The 22,796-nt window shown below is 36.3% G+C and overlaps 1 protein-coding gene across 5 annotated transcripts in view; it reads right to left on the bottom strand.

The window, feature by feature from the left end:
• The window catches only part of MON2 (MON2 homolog, regulator of endosome-to-Golgi trafficking), a 117,775-nt gene that overhangs the window by 31,898 nt on the left and 63,081 nt on the right, over nt 1-22,796 (bottom strand). For 4 of the 5 annotated variants that reach the window (XM_080810990.1, XM_080810991.1, XM_080810993.1 and 1 more), the window contains 9 exons: nt 22,539-22,619; nt 22,387-22,460; nt 22,211-22,301; nt 18,027-18,128; nt 16,620-16,730; nt 14,946-15,121; nt 12,419-12,581; nt 10,753-11,046; nt 1,616-1,814 (listed from right to left, as the gene is read on the bottom strand). In XM_080810990.1, the coding sequence (XP_080667116.1) occupies nt 1,616-1,814; nt 10,753-11,046; nt 12,419-12,581; nt 14,946-15,121; nt 16,620-16,730; nt 18,027-18,128; nt 22,211-22,301; nt 22,387-22,460; nt 22,539-22,619 (1,291 nt within the window). The remainder of the gene's footprint in view (nt 1-1,615; nt 1,815-10,752; nt 11,047-12,418; nt 12,582-14,945; nt 15,122-16,619; nt 16,731-18,026; nt 18,129-22,210; nt 22,302-22,386; nt 22,461-22,538; nt 22,620-22,796) is intronic. The other variant, XM_080810992.1, reaches the window with a different exon arrangement.

The following is a 22,796-nucleotide window of genomic DNA, read 5'->3' as shown; positions in this document are numbered from 1 at the left end:
TCACCAGTTACATGCCTCTCCCTCTCCACTCTTTCTTTTATTAAAAATTGAGGTATAATTTATATACAATTGAAAACAGATTTTTTTCTTGTTAAACTGTTCAAAGAGTTTTGACATATTACATCTAAAAACTATCAAAACAGCTAAACAAAACTTCTGTCTTTTGCCATCCTAGTTCAAAAGTCAGATGAAACAATAATTTACCAACCAGAATGGTGACTTAATCTCAGAATATTTCATATAATCGGGGGGAAAACCCTGGAATTCCTTTACTAATTTAACTCTATGTCTAGAAAAAAGTTCTCTTTCTAAAAGACCAGGAATAATTATATATTGTACATGGTTATGTTAAACATATGAACATTCTAAGATAATAAAAAACATTTTCTAATCTTCAAATTATAAAAACATTATCAAAGCTATACAAACTGTCTTATGTCTTCATTTTTTAAAAAACTAGATCTATATCTATTAGGTTTTAGCTTTGAAAATAAAGTAACGATCATGGAAGTATTAAAAATGATGCTTATTTTGTCAAAACTCAGCAAATGTGCACTTAAGACCGGTACATTTCATTTTCTGTAAATTTTACATGAAAACTAGAAACTACGATTTTTACGTATGTATTATATTAAGCTCTAGGAATGCAAAATGGATCAGACACTATGGATTATTATGGGGAAAAAAAGGAAAAATGCATGAAGAACACGACACAAAAATGATGATGAAAAGAATAAATACACTTATGCCTTAACAGAAACAGGAACAAAGGGCGCCTGGGTGGCTCAGTTGGTTAAGCGACTGCCTTTGGCTCAAGTCATGATCCTGGAGTCCCAGGATCAAGTCCCACATCAGACTCCCTGCTCTGCAGGGAGTCTGCTTCTCCCACTGACCTCTCTCCTCTCATACTCTCTCTCAAATAAATAAAACCTTAAAAAATAAAAACAGGAACAAAAAAGCTAAATGTAAAATAATAACTTGTAAAAATGCAAGACTATGTAGGACATGCTCATAATTAAGCAAAAAAAATTTTCGTTCTGTTCATTTTTCTCTACCACCACCATCACTACCATCAGAAGTGAAGGTATGATCCACACTGGGTTTCTTAATCTTAGTACTATTGACCTGTACAATTCTCTCTGCCTGTAAAACTCTTCACATTTCGTCTTACTATTGCCTGATGAACATACTACTCACCCCTCAGATCTCCTCACTAAAATACTGCTTTCTTAGGGAAGCCTACCTAGATCGCAGAGGCCAGGTCAATTACGTATTAGAAGCTTACAAAGCACCACTTCTTTGTAACATTTATCACTGTAGTAAGTTTGCATTTATGTAATTATAGTTACTCCCTCAGGCACAAGATACCAAGGATGCTGTGTATTTTACTCATCACTGTATCCCCTAGCCCATATGAGCTACATTACATGTTTTCTCAATGAGATGAATGAAAACATGTGTGGCTCACACCACACATACACAAAGACTGGCAGTTAAGATTGATTATTCTTGGGAAGTAGCATTGTACATAAATTTTTTAAAGATCTTTTATATTTTCCAAATTTCCTTTAACATGAATTACTTATATAACCAGGGGGAAAATGTATATATATACCTAAAGGTTGCAGTAAATATCTTCTAGTGTTAAAGATTCTTGCTACTCCGGCCAATGTTAAAACCCATGTCTCTGCCCACTGCTTCTCTGCTGTGTCCCTTGAATGATGAATGAGAATATTGCCACCTCCAGACTCAATCTTTTCTTTGTCTGCAGTGGTAGAAGACTCCCGAACTCGGTCCAATAGATGAAAGAGAACCTGAATATTTATAAAAATGAACATAAAAATAACATAGCTTAAGTAATAGCATAGCAGTTAGAAATTGTCACAAGAAATTATACCTGACAGATCAATCCCGAATACTAGAAAAATTTTAACAGTAGATATAGTGTATTATCTTTAAAGTCATGGAATATGAAAAAATTTTTTTAAAGATTTTATTTATTTGTCAGAGAGAGAGAGAGAGAGCACACAAGTAGAGGGAGCAGTAGACAGAGGTAGAAGCAGACTCCCTAACGAGCAAGGAGACCAATGTGTGACTTGATCCCAGGACACTGGGATCACCACCTGAGCCAAAGGCAGATGCTTAACCCACTGAACCACCCAGGCATCCTGGAATACGAAAAAACTTTAAAATTGGATAGAATATTTTCTATGACTTATTGATTTGGGGCATCAATAGAGTATCTATGGGGTAATATACAAGAAGGGAATGAAGCTAAGAAGTCCAGGCAAAAAATAAATTATGGAAGACATCTGTAGAGAGATTATAACTGAAGATTCAGGACTATATGAAGGTGCTTCAAAAAAATCAAGCAAGGGGACTTCTGGCTGGTTCAGTCCATAGAGCACGTGACTCTTGAACTCGGAGTCACGAGTTCAAGCCCACACTAGGTGTGGAGCCTACATTAAAAAGAAGGCGCCTGGGTGGCTCAGTTGGTTAAGCGACTGCCTTTGGCTCAGGTGATGATCCTTGAGTCCCAAGATCGAGTCCTGCATCAGGCTCCCTGCTTGGCAGGGAGTCTGCTTCTCCCTCTGACCCTCCCCCTTCTCATGCTCTTTCTCTCTCTCACACTCTCTCTGACTCTCAAATAAAGAAATAAAACCTTAAAAAAAAAATAGAAATAAAAAAAAAAAGAAAAAAATCAAGCAGGAAGTGTTTGGGACTTGAAGAGTAGATTCAGGGGAAGGAACTGAAGAAAAATTTCTTAAAAATTGGAAAGACAAGCAGAAGCATTCTGTGAAACAGAATCCAAGGGAAGAGAAATTTCAAGGAGAAAATAATCAAGTGTTAGATGCTACAAAAAATAAAAGTGAGTAGGGTAAGAACTGAATTAAGGTGAAAATCTTGGCAATTAGAAGACCACCTATAGCCTAAGAACAATTTCCGTGGTTCTCAAAATGTGGTCTCAGAACCAACAGTATTAGCATCACACAGGCAATTCACAGACATGCAATTCTCAGACCCCAAGCCAGGGCAGCTCAGAAAAATCAGAAATTCTGGGAGGCAGGGGCTGGTAGCTCAGCAATCTGCACTTGAGCGAGTCCTCTAGGTGATTCTGTTACTTTAAGGTTTAAGAGACTCTGAAGTAGAATAATCTGGAAATCATATTAAAGGGTCAGGAGAATGCAGGGGAGGTAAGGAAAAAAATCACTGACAACTAGGCAGCAAGATTAACAATTAAGCTGTTTAAAAGGAAAATAGGAATCAGAAAATATCGGTTTGTTTTTTTAAATGGTAAGGAAGGCTTAAGCATGTTTGTGATCTGAACTGGAGGAGCCAGTGGATGGAGTTGAAACAGAATACATAGGACGGAGAAGGGATTTTAATTATTTTTATTAGTGGATATGAATTATTAACTTTTTAAGAAGACATTTTGGAATATTTTTATTAAACTGAAGACAAATTGTTAAATACAACTAAGATTTACTATGCAGCCTATTGTCAAACTTAGTGATCTCAGAAATTCACAAAAGTGGTGAAATGATAGATTTTTAAAAAAAATTTTTTTTAAAGATTTTATTTATTTATATGACAAAGGTCACAAGCAGGCAGAGAGGCAGGCAGAAAGACAGGGGGAAGCAGGCTTCCTGCTGAGCAGAGAGCCCCATGCAGGGCTCAATACCAGACCCCTGAGATATGACCTGAGCCGAAGGCAGAGGCTTAACCCTCTGAGCCATCCAGGTACCCCAATAAATACATTTTTATTAAAACAGAATACATGGAACAAAAATGGAGTGCTTTCAGCAAAGAGGGGATCCTCACTAATAAGTTGTTAGCTTTGTAAAAAGGTTTTAAAGTTTTTAAAAAATATTTATTTATCTTAAGAGAGAGAGTATACCTGCACACAGCCGGGGGAGGGGCAGAGGGAGAGGGAGGGAGAGAATTCCAAGCAAACTCCAGGCTGAGTACAGAGCCCCCAACACAGGACCAAATCTCACAACTGTGAGATCATAACCTGAGCCAAAATCAAGTGTCGGATGCCCAACCAACTGAGCCACCCAGGCATCCCCTAGAAAGTTTTTAAAAAGAGGACGAGAAAGAAAAGTAAAGGGGTGCCTGGCTGGCTCAGTCAGTATAGCAAGTGACATCTGGTCTCAGGATTGTGAGTTCGTGCCCCACGTTGGATGTAGAGATTACTTAAAAATAAAATATTAAAAAACAAAGAAAAGCAAGAGAAAAAAAAAGAAAGAAAATGAAACTGTATATTTAATGAACATATATACACAATTTACCAATTAAAGGTTACTTGTGTTTGGTGATCCTGAAAGTAAATTTCACTACTGTTGATAGTCTTTTATTTATAAAATTCTCAACTGGTTACATTTAAATTACATGGTTTTGGGAAAACAAGAAGCAAAAAGGGAAAGGCAAAGGCAGAAATCAGAGACGGTAAGAGATGAAGATAGAAAAAGAATAGGCTTTCAGTATGTAATTTATTCTGGGTGAGGAACACCTTAAGGTATGACAAAACTAACATTCTGTATTGTCAAAAGCACAAACGCCTGGAAATCCTTCTTCAAAAATTAACAGGTACAAGATTAATTGAAAAATTTAAAAATCGGGGGGGAGGAGTCAAGATGGCGGAGAAGTAGCAGGCTGAGACGACATCGGGTAGCAGGAGATCAGCTAGATAGCTTATCTAACCATTGTGAACACCTACAAATCCAACGGGAAATCGAAGAGAAGAAGAGCAACAATTCCAGAAACAAAAAATCGATCACTTTCTGAAAGGTAGGACCTGCAGAGAAGTGAATCCAAAGCGACGGGAAGATAGACCCCGGGGGGAGGGGCCGGCACCCGGCAAGCGGCGGAGCAACGGAGCACAAAATCGGGACTTTTAAAAGTCTGCTCCACTGGGAGACATCGCTCCTGAGGCTAAACTGGGGGGAAACCCAGGCAGGATCAGCATAACCCCAGGTCCCGCGGGGTCACAGAAGGACTGGGGGTGTCTGAGTGCCGCAGAGCTCGCAGGTATTAGAGTGGGGAAGCCGGCTACAGCGACAAAGCCGAGGAGTGAGCTCTAAGCCCGGGGTTACCTTGTGCCGGTCGCAGGCTGGGTGGGCTCGGAGCGCGGCCGGAGGCCACGGAGACGAGCAACCCAGCGCTTTTCTCCAGCTCCAGCAATTGACTGCTTTCCTCGAGGAGCGACCGCAAGCCAGAAAGGCGGGGCTGTTGGGCGCTTTGCTCTGAGAGCGCACGAAGGAGTGGAACCCCAAGCTCTCGGCTCCTCCGGGCCAAGAGATTGGGAGGCCGCCATCTTCATTCCCATCCTCCGGAACTCTACGGAAAGCGCTCAGGGAACAAAAGCTCCGGAAAGCAAACCCGAGCGGATTACTTAGCCCGGCCCCTGGCAAGGGCGGTGCAATTCCGCCTGCGGCAAGGACACTTGAGAATCACTACAACAGGCCCCTCCCCCAGAAGATCAACAAGAAACCCATCCAAAACCAACTTCAGTCACCAAGAACAGCGGAATTCCACAGCAGGAGAAAGCAAATCTTATCTGGACAAAATGACAAGGCGGAAAAACTCACCTCAAAAAAAAGAACAAGAGGCCATACCGAAGGCTGGAGACCTAATCAATACGGACATTGGTAAAATGACAGATCTAGAGTGCAGAATGACAATTATCAAGGTTCTAGCCGGGCTCGAAAAAGGCATAGAAGATATTAGAGAAACCCTCTCCGGAGAGATAAAAGCCCTTTCTGGAGAAATAAAAGAACTAAAATCTAACCAAGTTGAAATCAAAAAAGCTATTCATGAGGTGCAATCAAAAATGGAAGCTCTCACTGCCAGGATAAATGAGGCAGAAGAAAGAATTAGTGACATAGAAGACCAAATGACACAGAATAAAGAAGCTGAGCAAAAGAGAGACAAACAAATACTGGACCGTGAGGAGAGAATTCAAGAGATAAGTGACACCATAAGACGACACAACATTAGAATAATTGGGATTCCAGAAGAAGAAGAAAGAGAGAGGGGAGCAGAAGGTATATTGGAGACAATTATTGGAGAGAATTTCCCTAATATGGCAAAGGGAACAAACATCAAAAACCAGGAGATGCTAAGAACGCCCCTCAAAATCAATAAAAATAGGTCCACACCTCGTCACCTGATAGTAAAATTTACAAGTCTTAGCGACAAAGAGAAAATCCTGAAAGCAGCCCGGGAAAAGAAGTCGGTAACATACAAGGGTAAAAACATTAGATCGGCAGCAGACCTATCCACAGAGACCTGGCAGGCCAGAAAGAACTGGCATGATATATTCAGAGCACTAAACGAGAAAAACATGCAGCCAAGAATACTATATCCGGCTAGGCTATCATTGAAAATAGAAGGAGAGATAAAGAGCTTCCAGGACAAACAAAAGCTGAAAGAATTTGCAAACACCAAACCAGCTCTACAGGAAATATTGAAAGGGGTCCTCTAAGCAAAGAGAGACCCTAAAAGTAGTAGATCAGAAAGAAACAGAGACAATATACAGTAACAGTCACCTTACAGGCAATACAATGGCACTAAATTCATCTCTCTCAATAGTTACCCTGAATGTTAATGGGCTAAATGCCCCAATCAAAAGACACAAGGTATCAGAATGGATAAAAAAACAAAACCCATCAATATGCTGCCTACAAGAAACTCATTTTAGACCCGAAGACACCTCCAGATTTAAAGTGAAGGGGTGGAAAACAATGTACCATGCTAATGGACATCAGAAGAAAGCTGGGGTGGCAATCCTTATATCAGATCAATTAGATTTTAAGCCAAAGACTATAATAAGAGATGAGGAAGGACACTATATCATACTCAAAGGGTCCGTCCAACAAGAAGATCTAACAATCTTAAATATCTATGCCCCTAACATGGGAGCAGCCAACTATATAAACCAATTAATAACAAAATCAAAGAAACACATCGACAGTAATACAATAATAGCAGGGGACTTTAACACTCCCCTCACTGAAATGGACAGATCATCTAAGCAAAAGATCAACAAGGAAATAAAGGCCTTAAATGACACACAGGACCAGATGGACATCACAGATATATTCAGAACATTCCATCCCAAAGCAACAGAATATACATTCTTCTCTAGTGCACATGGAACATTCTCCAGAATAGACACATCCTGGGTCATAAATCAGGTCTCAATCGGTACCAAAAGATTGAGATCATTCCCTGCATATTTTCAGACCACAATGCTCTGAAGCTCGAACTCAATCACAAGAGGAAATTTGGAAAGAACGCAAATACATGGAGACTAAAAAGCATCCTTCTACAAAATGAATGGGTCAACCAGGAAATTAAAGAAGAATTGAAAAAATTCATGGAAGCAAATGATAATGAAAACACAACGGTTCAAAATTTGTGGGACACAACAAAGGCAGTCCTGAGAGGAAAATATATAGCGGTGCAAGCCTTTCTCAAGAAACAAGAAAGGTCTCAAATACACAACCTAACCCTACACCTAAAGGAGCTGGAGAGAGAACAACAAAGAAAACCTAAACCCAGCAGGAGAAGAGAAATCATAAAGATCAGAGCAGAAATCAATGAAATAGAAACTAAAAAAACAATAGAACAAATCAACAAAACTAGGAGCTGGTTCTTTGAAAGAATTAATAAGATTGATAAGCCCCTGGCCAGACTTATCAAAAAGCAAAGAGAAAGGACGCAAATAAATAAAATCATGAATGAAAGAGGAGAGATCACAACCAACACCAAAGAAATACAAACAATTATAAGAACATACTACGAGCAACTCTACGCCAACAAATTTGACAATCTGGAAGAAATGGATACATTTCTAGAGATGTATAAACTACCACAACTGAACCAGGAAGAAATAGATAACCTGAACAGACCCATAACCAGTAAGGAGATTGAAACAGTCATCAAAAATCTCCAAACAAACAATAGTCCAGGACCAGACGGCTTCCCAGGGGAATTCTACCAAACAATTTAAGAAGAATTAATTTCTATTCTCCTGAAACTGTTCCAAAAAATACAAATGGAAGGAAAACTTCCAAACTCATTCTATGAGGCCAGCATCACCTTGATCCCAAAACCAGACAAGGATCCCACCAAAAAAGAGAATTACAGACCAATATCGTTGATGAACACAGATGCGAAAATTCTCACCAAAATACTGGCCAATAGGATCCAACAGTACCTTAAAAGGATTATTCACCACGACCAAGTGGGATTTATTCCAGGGCTGCAAGGTTGGTTCAACATCCGCAAATCCATCAATGTGATACAATACATTAATAAAAGAAAGAGTAAGAACCATATGATACTCTCAATAGATGCTGAAAAAGCATTTGACAAAGTGCAGCATCCCTTCCTGATTAAAACTCTTCAAAGTGTAGGGATAGAAGGCACATACCTCAATATTATCAAAGCCATCTATGAAAAACCCACCACAAATATCTTTCTCAATGGAGAAAAACTGAAAGCTTTTCCGCTAAGGTCAGGAACACGGCAGGGATGTCCGTTATCACCACTGCTGTTCAACATAGTACTAGAAGTCCTAGCCTCAGCAATCAGACAACAAAAAGAAATTAAAGGCGTCCAAATCGGCAAAGAAGAAGTCAAACTATCACTCTTTGCCGATGATATGATACTATATGTGAAAAACCCAAAAGGCTCCACTCCAAAACTGCTAGAACTTATACAGGAATTCAGTAAAGTGTCAGGATATAAAGTCAATGCACAGAAATCAGTCGCATTTCTTTACACTAACAACAAGACAGAAGAAAGAGAAATTGAGGAGTCAGTCCCATTTACAATCACACCCAAAACCATAAGATACCTAGGAATAAATCTAACCAAAGAGGCAAAGAATCTATACTCAGAAAACTATAAAGTACTCATGAAAGAAATTGAGGAAGACACAAAGAAATGGAAAAATATTCCATGCTCATGGACTGGAAGAACAAATATTGTGAAAATGTCTATTCTACCTAAAGCAATCTACACATTTAATGCAATCCCTATCAAAATCCCATCCTTTTTTTTTAAAGAAATAGAACAAATAATCCTAAAATTTATATGGAACCAGAAAAGATCTCGAATAGCCAAAGGAATATTGAAAAAGAAAGCCAAAGTCGGTGGCATCACAATTCCAGACTTCAAGCTCTATTACAAAGCTGTCATCAACAAGACAGTATGGTACTGGCACAAAAACAGACATATAGACCAATGGAACAGAATAGAGAGCCCAGAAATAGACCCTCAACTCTATGGTCAACTAATCTTCGACAAAGCAGGAAAGAATATCCAATGGAAAAAAGACAGCCTCTTCAACAAATGGTGCTGGGAAAATTGGACAGCCACACGCAGAAAAATGAAATTGGACTATTTCCTTACACCACACACGAAAATAGACTCAAAATGGATGAAGGACCTCAATGTGCGAAAGGAATCTATCAAAATCCTTGAGGAGAACGCAGGCAGCAACCTCTTTGACCTCAACCGCAGCAACTTCTTCCTAGGAACATCGCCAAAGGCAACAGAAGCAAGGGCAAAAATGAACTATTGGGATTTCATCAAGATCAAAAGCTTTTGCACAGCAAAGGAAACAGTTAACAAAACCAAAAGACAACTGACAGAATGGGAGAAGATATTTACAAAGGACATATCAGATAAAGGGCTAGTATCCAAAATCTATAAAGAGCTTATCAAACTCAATACCCAAAGAACAAATAATCCAGTCAAGAAATGGGCAGAGGACATGAACAGACATTTCTGCAAAGATGACATCCAGATGGCCAACAGACACATGAAAAAGTGCTCCACATCACTCAGCATCAGGGAAATACAAATCAAAACCACAATGAGATACCACCTCACACCAGTCAGAATGGCTAAAATCAACAAGTCAAGAAATGACAGATGCTGGCGAGGATGCGGAGAGAGGGGAACCCTCCTACACTGCTGGTGGGAATGCAAGCTGGTGCAACCACTCTGGAAAACAGTGTGGAGGTTCCTCAAAAAACTGAAAATAGAGCTACCCTACGACCCAGCAATTGCACTCCTGGGTATATATCCTAAAGATACAAACGTGGTGCTCCGAAGGGGCACGTGCACCCCAATGTTTATAGCAGCAATGTCCACAATAGCCAAACTGTGGAAAGAGCCTAGATGTCCATCAACAGATGAATGGATAAAGAAGATGTGGTATATATACACAATGGAATACTATGCAGCCATCAAAAGACATGAAATCTTGCCATTTGCGACGACGTGGATGGAACTAGAGGGTATCATGCTTAGCGAAATAAGTCAATCGGAGAAAGACAACTATCATATGATCTCTTTGATATGAGGAAGTGGAGATGCAAGGCAGGGGGGGTTGGGGGGAGGTAGGAAAAGAAAAAATGAAAAGATGGGATTGGGAGGGAGACAAACCATAAAAGACTCAATCTCAAGAAACAGACTGAGGGTTGCGGGGGGGAGGGCGGACAGGAGAGGGTGGTGGGGAAATGGACATTGGGGAGGGTATGGGCTATGATGAGTGCTGTGAAATGTGTAAACCTGGCGATTCACAGACCTGTACCCCTGGGGATAAAAATACATTATATGTTTATTAAAATTAAAAAAAAATACCTGTTAAAAAAAAAAGAATACATTAAAAAAAAAAAAGAAAAATTTAAAAATCTGTGTCAAAAGCTAGTAACTCAAGCTAATCCACAGTACCTTCCAAATAACAGTGTGCCACGTTGAGTGCTGTAGTAAAGTTCCATGTGCACCAATTGTTGAAAACAGAGTTTGTCCTGCACTCTTCCTCACGGCAGGACGGGGGTCCACACATAGTTCACCCAATTTTGCATAAAGACACAACCACAAGCAATCAAATGGTGGTGCAGGATGGAAAGGCCGATTTAAAACAACTCCTTTCTCTTCTGCCTGCTTTTGCTGTGCTGCCTCTTCTTTATTTAATTCTTTTTCAATAGTTTCTCCTCTTTGGAAAAAATAATCTGAAATATTCCACTAAAAAGCAAAGTAGAAAAATGCCATTCACTCACAGATTTTATTTTAAACACATAAATACATATGCAACACATGGTTGCTTTGCCTTTCAGAATAAAACTTTAAAAAGCCACTTCAGTAATTTCTTTTCTAGTAGAAGAGATCTGAAAACATCTCTGTCACATGTCTCCATCTGATCTCAAGAGAATTTGGGGAAACAAGCATGGGCTAGCGCCAATATTTTCAAACATTTTTATTATGAAACATTTCAATAACATAGAAAAACAGGGAAAATGTATCAATATACTGATATACAGAAAGCCAGGTATTAACATTCTGTCATATTTACTTCGTTCCACTAGATAAAGGTTTTAAAAAAATAACCATGATGCCATTATGACACCACAAAAATCATTAACAATTCCTTAATATCACTTAATGGTATTTTATAATTTCATAAGAATAATTACTATATCCAAATATATCTTATGACTTCATTCTCAACCACAGTATGTGGTGTACGAATTAATGAGAATTATGCCAATGATAAAAATGTGACCATAAAAATACAGGAGGTGACACCTAGCAGTAATTTAATCAACACTGAACTACTCTTTGGGGACAATTCTATACACGTGCTTATTTTCTTTCCTATAATTACCTATGTAATAGTAACTTACTTACTTGTAAGGGGTTTTTAAGTTGACTTTTAAAACTTCTAGCTTATAATAAACATTAAAAAGAGTCAAAATAATCTCTTTAAATACATTTATATTGGGAACGGCTTTCTATTTGTTTACTTATATAATATTAATAATATCCTAGCTTAGATTTTACTTTCTACATTAAAGATGAGTAAAATGAGGCTCAAGATGTCAATAATTAAACAAGAGGCACAGAGAATTAAAATACAAGTATATCTGCTTCCACAATCAAAGCTCTTCCATTAACATATGCCTTCTAACAGCTAATAAAGCAGCACTGACAAACTATAGGACCGTGTATATAGCAAAGCCCTACATATATAGTAAAGCCTTTTATTGGAGCTTTATTTACTAAATAAGTAGTATATGGAAATGCTGCTACTGAAACAATATTAAAAATCAATTAATCTTTACACCAGCATACATATTACTGTTTAGTAAATCCTCTCACAACAAACCTTTTAAAGCTAAATTTTAGCTCAATACATCAAAATCATTCCAAATATTCTATTAGTGAAGTAATTCTTAAGTTGTGTCATTTAACCCTTCATGCAAAATAAAAGTTTATTACTTAAAAGTCATTTGAACAACCCCTCTAAAGCCAAAAGCCAATATTCTTAGTATTCACTCTCAATAGCATACCAGTGATTTCTAAATTATATGATCACAAGAAAGGCAGTAATACTTACCAATAAACCTATTGAAGTCAAACTAATATTAAGTTCTTGGTTATGAAGTCCAAAGCTACCTGCAACATCTACAACAATCTGCAGGCATGTACAAGGCATTGTTGGTAGAAAATCCGTCACAACCAACTGAAGACACTGGAATGCAGTTCGTATCAAGGATTCTCTGAAAAAAATGGAAAAAAATTATACTCGTGCACTTAAAAGAAATGTAAGTAAAAATACACACCTTACACTAATTTTAACCAAGTAAAATTCTATTTTAAAAATTGAACAAGAAAAATCTTCCTAATATAGGTCATACAGTATTTCAGTATTTACATAAATGTACAAGAGAAACACACACTTGAACAAATTAACAAATAAAAATGAAGAATTTTGTATCAACTAGCCAAACAAAACTTAGACATTAATGAGAAAAGGAAACTGGCTACAGCTCCTTTCTCACCACTATATCCCCAATACCTAGCATGGTGCCTAACAAATGCAAATACACACAATTTATTCACTGAATGAAAATTAGTTCCTCATTCTTTTATATCTATATCTTATTTAAAATTCTCTAGTCTGTAAAAGAGTACATTTTGAATTTCAAATGAAGAGAATAAGAAGTAACTGATTTTAGAAATTCTAGTGGTGAAATATAATAATGAAATGAATTATAATAGCTAATGTTTATTTTTTCTTAAAGATTTTATTTATTTAGAGAGAGAGAGAGAGAGAGAGAAAGAAAGAGAGAGCACTCAAGCAAGGGAAAGGAGGAGAAGCAGACTCCAAGCTGATGCAGGGCTTGATCTCACAGCCCTGAGACTGTAACCAAAGTGGAAATCAGTCGGATGCCCAATGAACCAAGCCACCCCAGGCACCCCAATAGCTAAAACTTATTATTGAGTGTTTGTTACGTCACGCACTTCCTAAGTGTTTTACATGTACTAATTAATTTCATCCTACTATGTCCTATTTTATAACTGCACTGTAGACTGGGAGAAGAAAAATACTTAAGCTTGATTTAGGCCATGGCTGATCTCTTTCCACTTTAATCATCTCAGTATTTTGTAGTTTTTAAGAAAATTTGGGGCACCTGGGTGGCTCAGTTTATTAAACGACAGCCTTTGGCACAGGTCTAGTCCCACATCAGGCTCCCTGCTCAGCAGGGAGTCTGCTTCTCTTTCTGACCCTCCCCCCTTTCATGCTCTCTCTCAAATAAATAAAATCTTTTAAAAAAATTTATTACTACAAATAAGTAAGAAAAAATAATTTTCCTTAATAAGCCCAAGCACCTCAATCATATAAAACTCCTCAACTAGTCAGCATACCAGATAGCATGAGTTCTGCTGCAGAGCGAGACAAATTTATGCAAACATTCGATAGACTTCTCTCTCCCCTGCAACATTCTACCTTAAGCTAAATAAGTCTATTTTGTTCTTCCTTCAGTATTTACTACTTAGCTAATAATACCACCATTCATTAAGCTGCCTAAGTTACAAATATAGGAGTCATTCCTTATTCTATTTTCTATATCACCCTTCACTTCCATAATCAATCTGCTAAGTAGCTAACTCCATCACTCTGTGTTTCTAGAGAACACTGCAGGTTCTCTCATGTCCCACCCACCCCTCCATGGTGCTGTCACAGTGATATATCTCAAATGCACATCAGATCACACTGTTCCTCTGCTTAAAACTCCTAAAATGCCCCTCAATGTACTGAAGATAAATCCAAATAGTTTATAAAAGCATGTAAGGTCCCCTCATAATTTTGGCTCTGCCCTCCTCCAGGGACACAGGCCCCTACCACTGGAATCTTATTCTTTTGCAGGATAACAGACTATTCTCATTAGGATTCTACTTACAGACCTTGTTCCTCTTTCCTAAGATTCTACTTTTAGAGCAAGAGCTATTTATCTGTGTAATCAGAATAACTAGCAGGGCACTGAGCCCCGCATTGTGTTCTCTGCTCGGCAGGGAGCCTGCTTCCCTTCCTCTCTCTCTGCCTGCCTCTCTGCCTACTTGTAATCTCTGTCTGTCAAATAAATAAATAAAATCTTTAAAAAAAAAAAAAGAATACACTGGCACAAAATAAATGAACAATAAATTTTTAAACTGGATCTTAGCCAAAAGGCCGAGAAGCGATGAACAATAAATTTTTAAAAGTCCCTTAAAAGTAATTTCTTAGATTTCCCAATATATGCAGTGAAGTCCTAAGTGTTAATTTACATCTTACCAGTGCTTATTTAATAATATAAGACCCAATCTTCCAATGTGTTACAAAATTTTGTTAGCTTGGTGCATTTACCCTATAAACCTTGTATTTCTGTATAAATGTCAAATGTCAAGTAAACAGCAATTTTTCTATCCTTCCAAAACAAAGGTGAGCCCTGATAATTCACTACAGTCACTGGGGGTAGAAATAAGAAAAACGATTCTAGATCTTAGCCAGGAAGAGGACACATAAAAAATTACCACTTCTTCAAGATTTTAGGGCAAAGTCCCTCTTCATTACTTTTTGGATGTTAATTTTAAACACTTACCCTTGATCATTTCTGATTGCTCCCATGACTCCAAGCACTAATGGCCATCCAGGCCCAAGACTGTCTCCCTGACTCTGAAGAATCTGCAACACACATTCTAATTGCTTCAGTCGGATATCTGGATGGTTAATACTGGACATCTCCTTTAATGGGTTCAATAAAAGCAACTGCAGCCTCTGAAAGGAGGGCAGGAAACTAATTAGGAAGAGAGGCTCAAAAAGAGTAAGGCTTTACAGTTGCTTTTTAAATTTAAATTCACTTCCACTCAGACTACAATAGTAAACAGAAACTTTTCTACTAATACAAACACTGAATGTGATTCTCTAACCATAATCACCAGAGGTTTATTTTGTCCTCTGTGTTTTTTTAAAATAAGAGAAAATAAAAACCAATTTTCAACATGTTAAATTTTGGATTAAATGGAGAGTGATCCTGCATTAAAAAACATTCATTGAAGACCCCAAGCAAAAATTACTTACTTAATTAAAAACTTTTTTTAAAAAGGACACTAATTAAAGACCCATATGAAATTAATCTCACTAAAGGAAATATATCTATTTATATCTAGCTGTATTTGGAGAGAGGAAAATAATCCCCAATTTCTAAAATCATCTTTCATTTATTCTGTTAATGTATATCACATGTATTTAAAATTCTTAATACTCCTAAAAATTAAATATGGTTGACATGAATAAAGATGGCATAAAACTACTGGAACCTATCAGAGTTTAAAAAAAAAAAAAAAAAGTACTCTGTTCCAGTCCTTTCAAAAGTATCTGAAAGCACTTGCTTCATTTTTAACTTTTTTCTCTTCAAGGACTTATTTGGTTTGCTGACTGAAAAAACATTAAAGCTCTCACCACGTGCCAAGTATTAAGCTGAACGTTAAGGATATGGATCAGGGTTTTGTTTTCAAAAACCTTGAAGTTTAATAGGAAAAAATATGAAATCTAAAATGTAAGCTCTGTAAGAACATACATCTTTTCTGTTTCATTTATCATTCTGTGCCAAGAGCTAATACACCAGTTGGCATACTGTATATACTCAATAAGTAACACAATTACAATATAGTGAGATAATGAAGGCAATGCCTATTAAATGCCTCACTCCTACTCATTCGTCAAACAACAGAACTTCGGCAGACTTTTAAAAAACTGTGTAAGATATAGGTGAATGATTACAGAAGTCAGGACAAAGGATTCAAAAATAAACTCTGGAAGAATAATAACTTTTAAAAGTATTTTAAAATAAAAATCTATTTATGGTACTTGTCTCTTCCAGTGGTTGTTTTCTCCTCATGTATAGATAATCAGAGAAAAAATTAGAGACAGTTAAGGACCAAACCAAGGAGGCTAATAAAGTAGGTCATCAAAATAAAGCTTTAGCAATGCATGAACAGGGAAACTTCCGCACTAGGAGACCAGTTCTAGGTAATTTAATAGCTTTAATTCCCTGTCATTTGCAAGAAAGTTGCCGTATTTTTTAATAAAGATAATCCTAAAAATCCAGACATATCAACCTCTGTAAGATATCCATGGTCTACATATAAAATAGAATATTAAGCAACAAAACTCATTCTCAGAATATCATCCATTTGTTGTATTAAGAAAAAATTATATATGGGAGATGATTTTATATTAAGAATTATTTTTAAAAACAAGAATTTTTTTTTACCTGGTTTTGTGAAAGTGGAGGATCATGGTTAAATGTTAATCCTGCTTTAATAAGTGAAGTTAAAGCTTCTGCTCCCCATTCTCTCATTCGAGAGTTTGGATGCTGGCAGACCTGAGGACAAAACATTGAATAAAAATTAAATATTTAAATTGTATACTTAAGCCATGTATCACACATCAATTTGAGAAAAGAAAAATTAAAATATTACATTTTCTGTTCTTAAGATTTTATTTATTTATTTATTTGAGAGAGAAAGAGAAAGCCCAAGCAGTGGGAGGCACAGACGGAGAGAGAGAGAAGCAGGCTCCCTACTAAGCAGGGAGCCCAAAGCGGGGCTTGACCCCAGGATGCTGGGATCATGACCTGAGTGGAAGGCAGACATTTAACCAACTGAGCCACGCAGACACTCCTGTTCTTTCACATTTTAAAAATCACATCAAAAGTTCATCAGTAATGGAAAATTATATCTAAAATGTAAGTTAGCTTACCTTCTGTATAAGGGGCAAAGGAAGCAATAGAGAGAAGATAAAAGATGAAACTAAGTAAGTCACAGGAAAAAAAGGATGTCATAAAAGTAAGTTGTGTCATCAGAGTAAACAAAAAAAGCAAGCTGACACCAAAGTTCCTAATTAGGCCTACCTTCATAATCGAATACTGTGCTAAAATCTTAAAAACTTATTTTTGTGCCATTTGGTGAGAAGGTCCATGATAAAGAAATTGGCATATATCCTTTAATAATTCATAAAAGTAATCCCAATAAAATGAAAAAAAATAAGGAAAAGGACAAGGACATTTGTTTTTCTTATTAAGAATAATACCTTTCCTAGCTTACTCAAAAAATACAAAATGAATCCTGGTAATCTAAACCTAAACCACACATAAACACGTATAATGACCGAAGCAGCTGCTACTGAGAAGTAGCTCATTATTACCAATCATTCCAACTTGGACACAAGATACAAATTCAGATGAAAATTCCCTGGTACTATCTATAATTAGTGATACCAAAAAAGTTTTTCCGTTTGCAGAAGAGCTATCTCAGGATCACAGGAAAGGCTATAAAGATACAATGTTTACTACTAACTCTCAGCCCAATTGCCTTGAAGTTTCAGAAGTAGCTGAAACTGAGGTAGATCATGAGACTATATAACAAAAGAGGTCCCAAGCTAAGAGCTGAAGGAGACTTCAGAGACTGCATTGTGTATCACCCATTTTTCAGCCAAAAGCAATTCTTCCACCAAAGCAATTATTATAAAACTTCAGTCATTGATAAATTATACAGGGATAAGTACAAGGAAAAAAAAATGGTAATGCTGATTTTACATATGGTTATCCAGAATCATTAGTTCAACGTGTAGGCCTTTATTCTTAACGAGAAGTAAACAGTATTTAAGAAAAAGAAGTTACCTCAAGCAGATGCCCAGTTAGAGGTCTCCAAAGAATTTCTATTCGGTGCATGTTAACTAGACCCGTTTCTAACAATTTGGCAACAGCAAAAAGAGATGGTTCCTAGAGAAAAAACATATTGCATTTTGCTATTATAAGAATTTTTAGTACCTCAAATGTAAATAAAACACAATACTCTGAAAAGCATGACTATAATTAATATCTAATTAGTATAAAGTTAGTAATAATTATAACAGAATCTCAGTTATCATAAGACAAGCCTTTCTGCCCACCTTCAAGTATCCAGAATAGCTTCTAGTTGGAAAATTGGTTAGGAAGAAAATACCTTCATGAGGAAAAACTGAAAAATTCAAAACTTATTCTAGACATATAGAATGGCTAGTCTTCTGACCAGAAAGAAAGATACATTCTGCCACAGACTAAACTTTGTCCCCCTAAAATTCCTTTGTTGAAACCCTAACCCCTGAATTGAGGTATCTAGAGATAAGGCCAATAAGGGGTAATTAAAATTAAATGAGGTCATAGGGTGAAACTCTGGTAAGCCAGAATTAGTAGTGTCTTAAAAGAGACACCAGAGAATTTGTTAGTGTGCTCTTAAGCACTCCACCCCCACCACATGAGGACACAGTGAGAAGGCAGCTATCTTTCAAGCCAGGAAGAGAGCCCTCACTAGAACCACCATACTGGCATCTAGATCTCAAACGTGCAGCCTCCAGAATTGTAAGAAAACACAATTCTGTAGTTTAAACCACCCAGTCTGTGATAATTTGTTATGGCAGCCCAGGCTGACTAATATATATTCTTATTAGTGTAGTCTTCAAATGTACAGGTTTTATGTGTGAATGTCAGGAAGTATGAAAAAAGCAGGAAGAAGACAACAGAGAGCAGGGGGAAAAGTATGATGTCAAGAATATGGCTGATACCAGTTTAGACACTAACAGAAAAGTAGCAGAAATAGAAGACAAACCCCTTTCCTCAGTTGCTAGCATTTCACCAACCAGAAAGACAAATATGATGGTCAGTCTGATCCTTCCTGCATGTGCTAATGTTGTACACACCTTAAAAATTTGTGTGGTAGAAAAATGTATCATTGTAGAAACAGCATGATAACTGTGAACTGCCTATAACTACCTAGCATTTCATTTCAACTGTACCACTTAACAGCTGTGTAACAGTAAGTTACTACTTCCACTAAATTTTTTTAATGTATGAAATGGAGATAATAATATACAGAAACAACCACGTGTTAGAAAATATCTGGCACATAGTAAGTCCCCATAAATGTTGCCTAGTATTACTTCCTCCTCCTCCTCCTGCTCATTCTGACCAGGATATATACAAGAATAGTGTGTCATTTAAAAGAATGTACAGACATCCACACCTCATAACAAAGATTCTTATTCAGGAAGCCTAGGATGTAGTCCTGGTGTTTGTATTTTTAAAAACTCAACAGCAGACTTTTTTTTTTTTTTTTTTAAGATTTTACTTATTTATTTGAGTGAGTGAGTGAGAGAAAGAAAGAAAGCACACAACCAGAGGCAGAGGGAGAGAGAGAAGCAGACTCTCCTGCTGAGCAGGGAGCCCAATGCAGGGCTTGATCCCAGGACCCCAGGATTATAACCTGAGCCAAAGGCAGATGCGTAATCGAAAAAACTCTACAGCACACAAAAGTTAAAGCCACTAGTGGTTAAGAATAAAGCTCTAGAATGATACAGATGTGGGTTCAAATCCAAGCTCTAACATTTACCAAATAGGTGATCCCAGATAAATTAGTTAAGCTCTCTATTTTCATATTTCATCTGTGAAAAAGAGGATACTACCACCAAACCTCACCGAGTTGTTTTAAATGATTAAATAAGTAAGTGCCTGACATACAGTAAACTAAGAACAACAGCTGCTTTTTTTATTTTTATCATTGTTATACTCAGTTTGGTAATATGTCTACAGAAGTATCATCAACCCATTTGAAAATTTTACCATAAGCTACTTCCTCAACACATTGGCACAAATTCCTGAAATGAGGACCAAAAATGAAATGACTGGGCCACGTGGGTGGCTCAGTGGGTTAAGCCTCTGCCTTCGGCTCAGGTCATGATCTCAGGGTCCTGGGATCAAGTCCCGCATCGGGCTCTCTGCTCAGCAGGGAGCCCGCTTCCCCCCAACCCTTCTCTCTCTCTGCCTGCCTTTCTGCCTACCTGTGATCTCTACCAAATAAATAAATAAAATCTTAAAAAAAAAAAAATGAAATGACTGGTCACTTTAAAGCCACGATAAAGGACATTGATATATAAATCTTTAATCCCTAGAATATTTAACTCAGAAGAGCTAACATTGATAAAGTATTTTTAACAATGAAAAAAATTATACAAGTTTCTTATTTCAACATCTGCATATTTTACAATAATTTTTAAAGAAAGCACAAGTGAATAATATACTGTTTCATGCTTCCATTTAAAAATTTTTTATACTTGAATTATTTTTATAAACTTTTATTTCTGTTCCTCATTTACCACTTCACTTTACAAAATCAAATCATATAATAGAGAAATAAGAACACATTCTCAGGAATATAATACCCATTCCAGTGCATCCATGTTTTCAACAACTGTTCCCTCTAAGCCTCCCTGAAATATCACATCTGCTCCTACCACTCTCTTTAAATTATATTTTTCCAGGTTAACTATAAACTAATAATAATCAAATTTCCTATTTCTTCTCAATTCTCATTCGTCTTGATTTCTTGTAACATTTTTCTCTTTTGATTTCCAGAAAATTGCCCCTTTCTAACTTTTGCCACTCTTTCAATACCCAACTCCAATCACAAATTCATTCATCTTGATTAATCTTAGTTCTTTTAGTCAAAATATGCAGTAAAAACATCTTCCATAACAGGACACTAAGGATTCAGAAAATAAGTCTCACACCACATAAGATCTATAACTTCAACTCTTATACCACTTCAACTACCACTTAACCATGAGCCAAGTAGTTTACATACTATTTGAAAGTAAAAATCTTGTATTTCCTTTGTATTTCCTAGCAGAGTATCATGTACATAGAGTAAACATACTGTGGTTACTGAGTGAATATGTAAATTCTCAAGACATTACCACAGAAACTTGCTCAGATTTCCTTAAGGTACTCTATTAAAAATATATTTGTGTGTTAAGAGTTAATCTTAAAGATGCAGGATTATTAAAGATATCAAGAAATTGAGTACTTCGCTATATTTTGTATTGCTCTTGCCTTAATTTGGAGTCAACTATAATGCATATTTTCAAACACCTACATGCTTATGTAATTCTCTAGCTATGTGCTATTGTATACAAAACTTCTCCCTAATGAAACCTTAGTGGTTAATCTTTACATCAGTCTTACAGATGAAAAGCCACAGTATAAAGAATTATAATTTAGGTCTAGGTAGACAATATAATTTTGGATCTTACAGGTATATGTTAAACAAGTTATAAAGCTGCATTCTCTGCTTTTTAATCATGTTCTGGGTATCTTCATTTATTTGTAAATGGTCACACTATACTTATTTTAAAACACAGCATTTTATTTTAAATAATTTCTAAAATATAAATAAATCCATATATTCCTGTGCTTTCTAAGTATAATAGAAAATTATATTTTGAGTACAGAAAGAAATGTTCTTGAATGTCAATATTCAAAAGTACTGTTCTATTCATTCAGTTAATGAGCAAAGCAAAAAATTAATTTTCAAGGGGGAGAATCATTACCTTTAGAAAGAAATGATTAGCTCCTTATTTTCCATCCCAACGAAGGCAAGAGAAACTGAGACATATATATATTGCTTGATTTAAATCTTGTATTGCCCCAATCATAAATTATAATTACAAATATTATTATGACATTTTATGGAACTCATTTATAAATGTGGTACTGCCTTTATTCTTTATCAAAATGTTTCTTAAAATACTCAATACCCAAGAGAAACAGTTAAAATTATTAATACATATTAGACAAATCACAAACCGGATAGTCCTCTTCACTTCCCCTTCAACAAATAACCACCATAAATGGTAAAAACTCAAGAGAATTGAGAGAGCCTGCAAGATAAGCATTAGTCCCATTACTAAAATACTAAGATCATAATGAGTGTACTCCTTATTTAACTCAATAATGTACCATATTTAAAACAGAAAGATAGAATATCACACCTTATTATTTCCATAGGCCATATCCATTGCTTCTAGGGATAAGGAGCAAAGTGCATTTATTAAATGATGCAATGATACGTCATCAAGATACCTATAATGAAAATGAAGAAATAAAACATTCTGATCTAAAATATACACTAATAATATTTCTATCAATTTTAAAAACTGATTCTTACTGTGAGCTTTCAAACAATCTTGAAAGTATATTGGAAATCACTGGTAAATCTGTCATCACTGCTGTTGTTAGAACCTAAGAGAAGAATACAATTAAATGTAACATACGAACATTTCAGGAAGCACAAATTGAGTAAAACCAACTACAGCTTACTGTACTGGGTCCTTCTACAGCTCTCCCAGGTTTCAAGGCACCACCACTACTAGGCTTTAATCCCAGAATCCACACAAGATGCTGTAAAATTAAAGGTAAAAAAAATAAAGAAATTTATAAAAATTATAAAAATTCTAGTAACTAAAATTTATAAAAAATCAATAGTAACTTCAAATAACTAAAATTAGTAAGTTTCCAATAACTAAATTTGTTTTTAAAGATTTATTTATTTGACAAAGACAGACAGAGAGAGCACAA

The sequence above is a fragment of the Martes martes genome (assembly GCF_963455335.1).
Source record: "Martes martes genome assembly, chromosome: 8".
NCBI lineage: Eukaryota > Metazoa > Chordata > Mammalia > Carnivora > Mustelidae > Martes > Martes martes.
The sequence above is the reverse complement of the archived record's forward strand: the minus strand, read 5'-3'. Positions and strand labels throughout refer to the sequence as shown.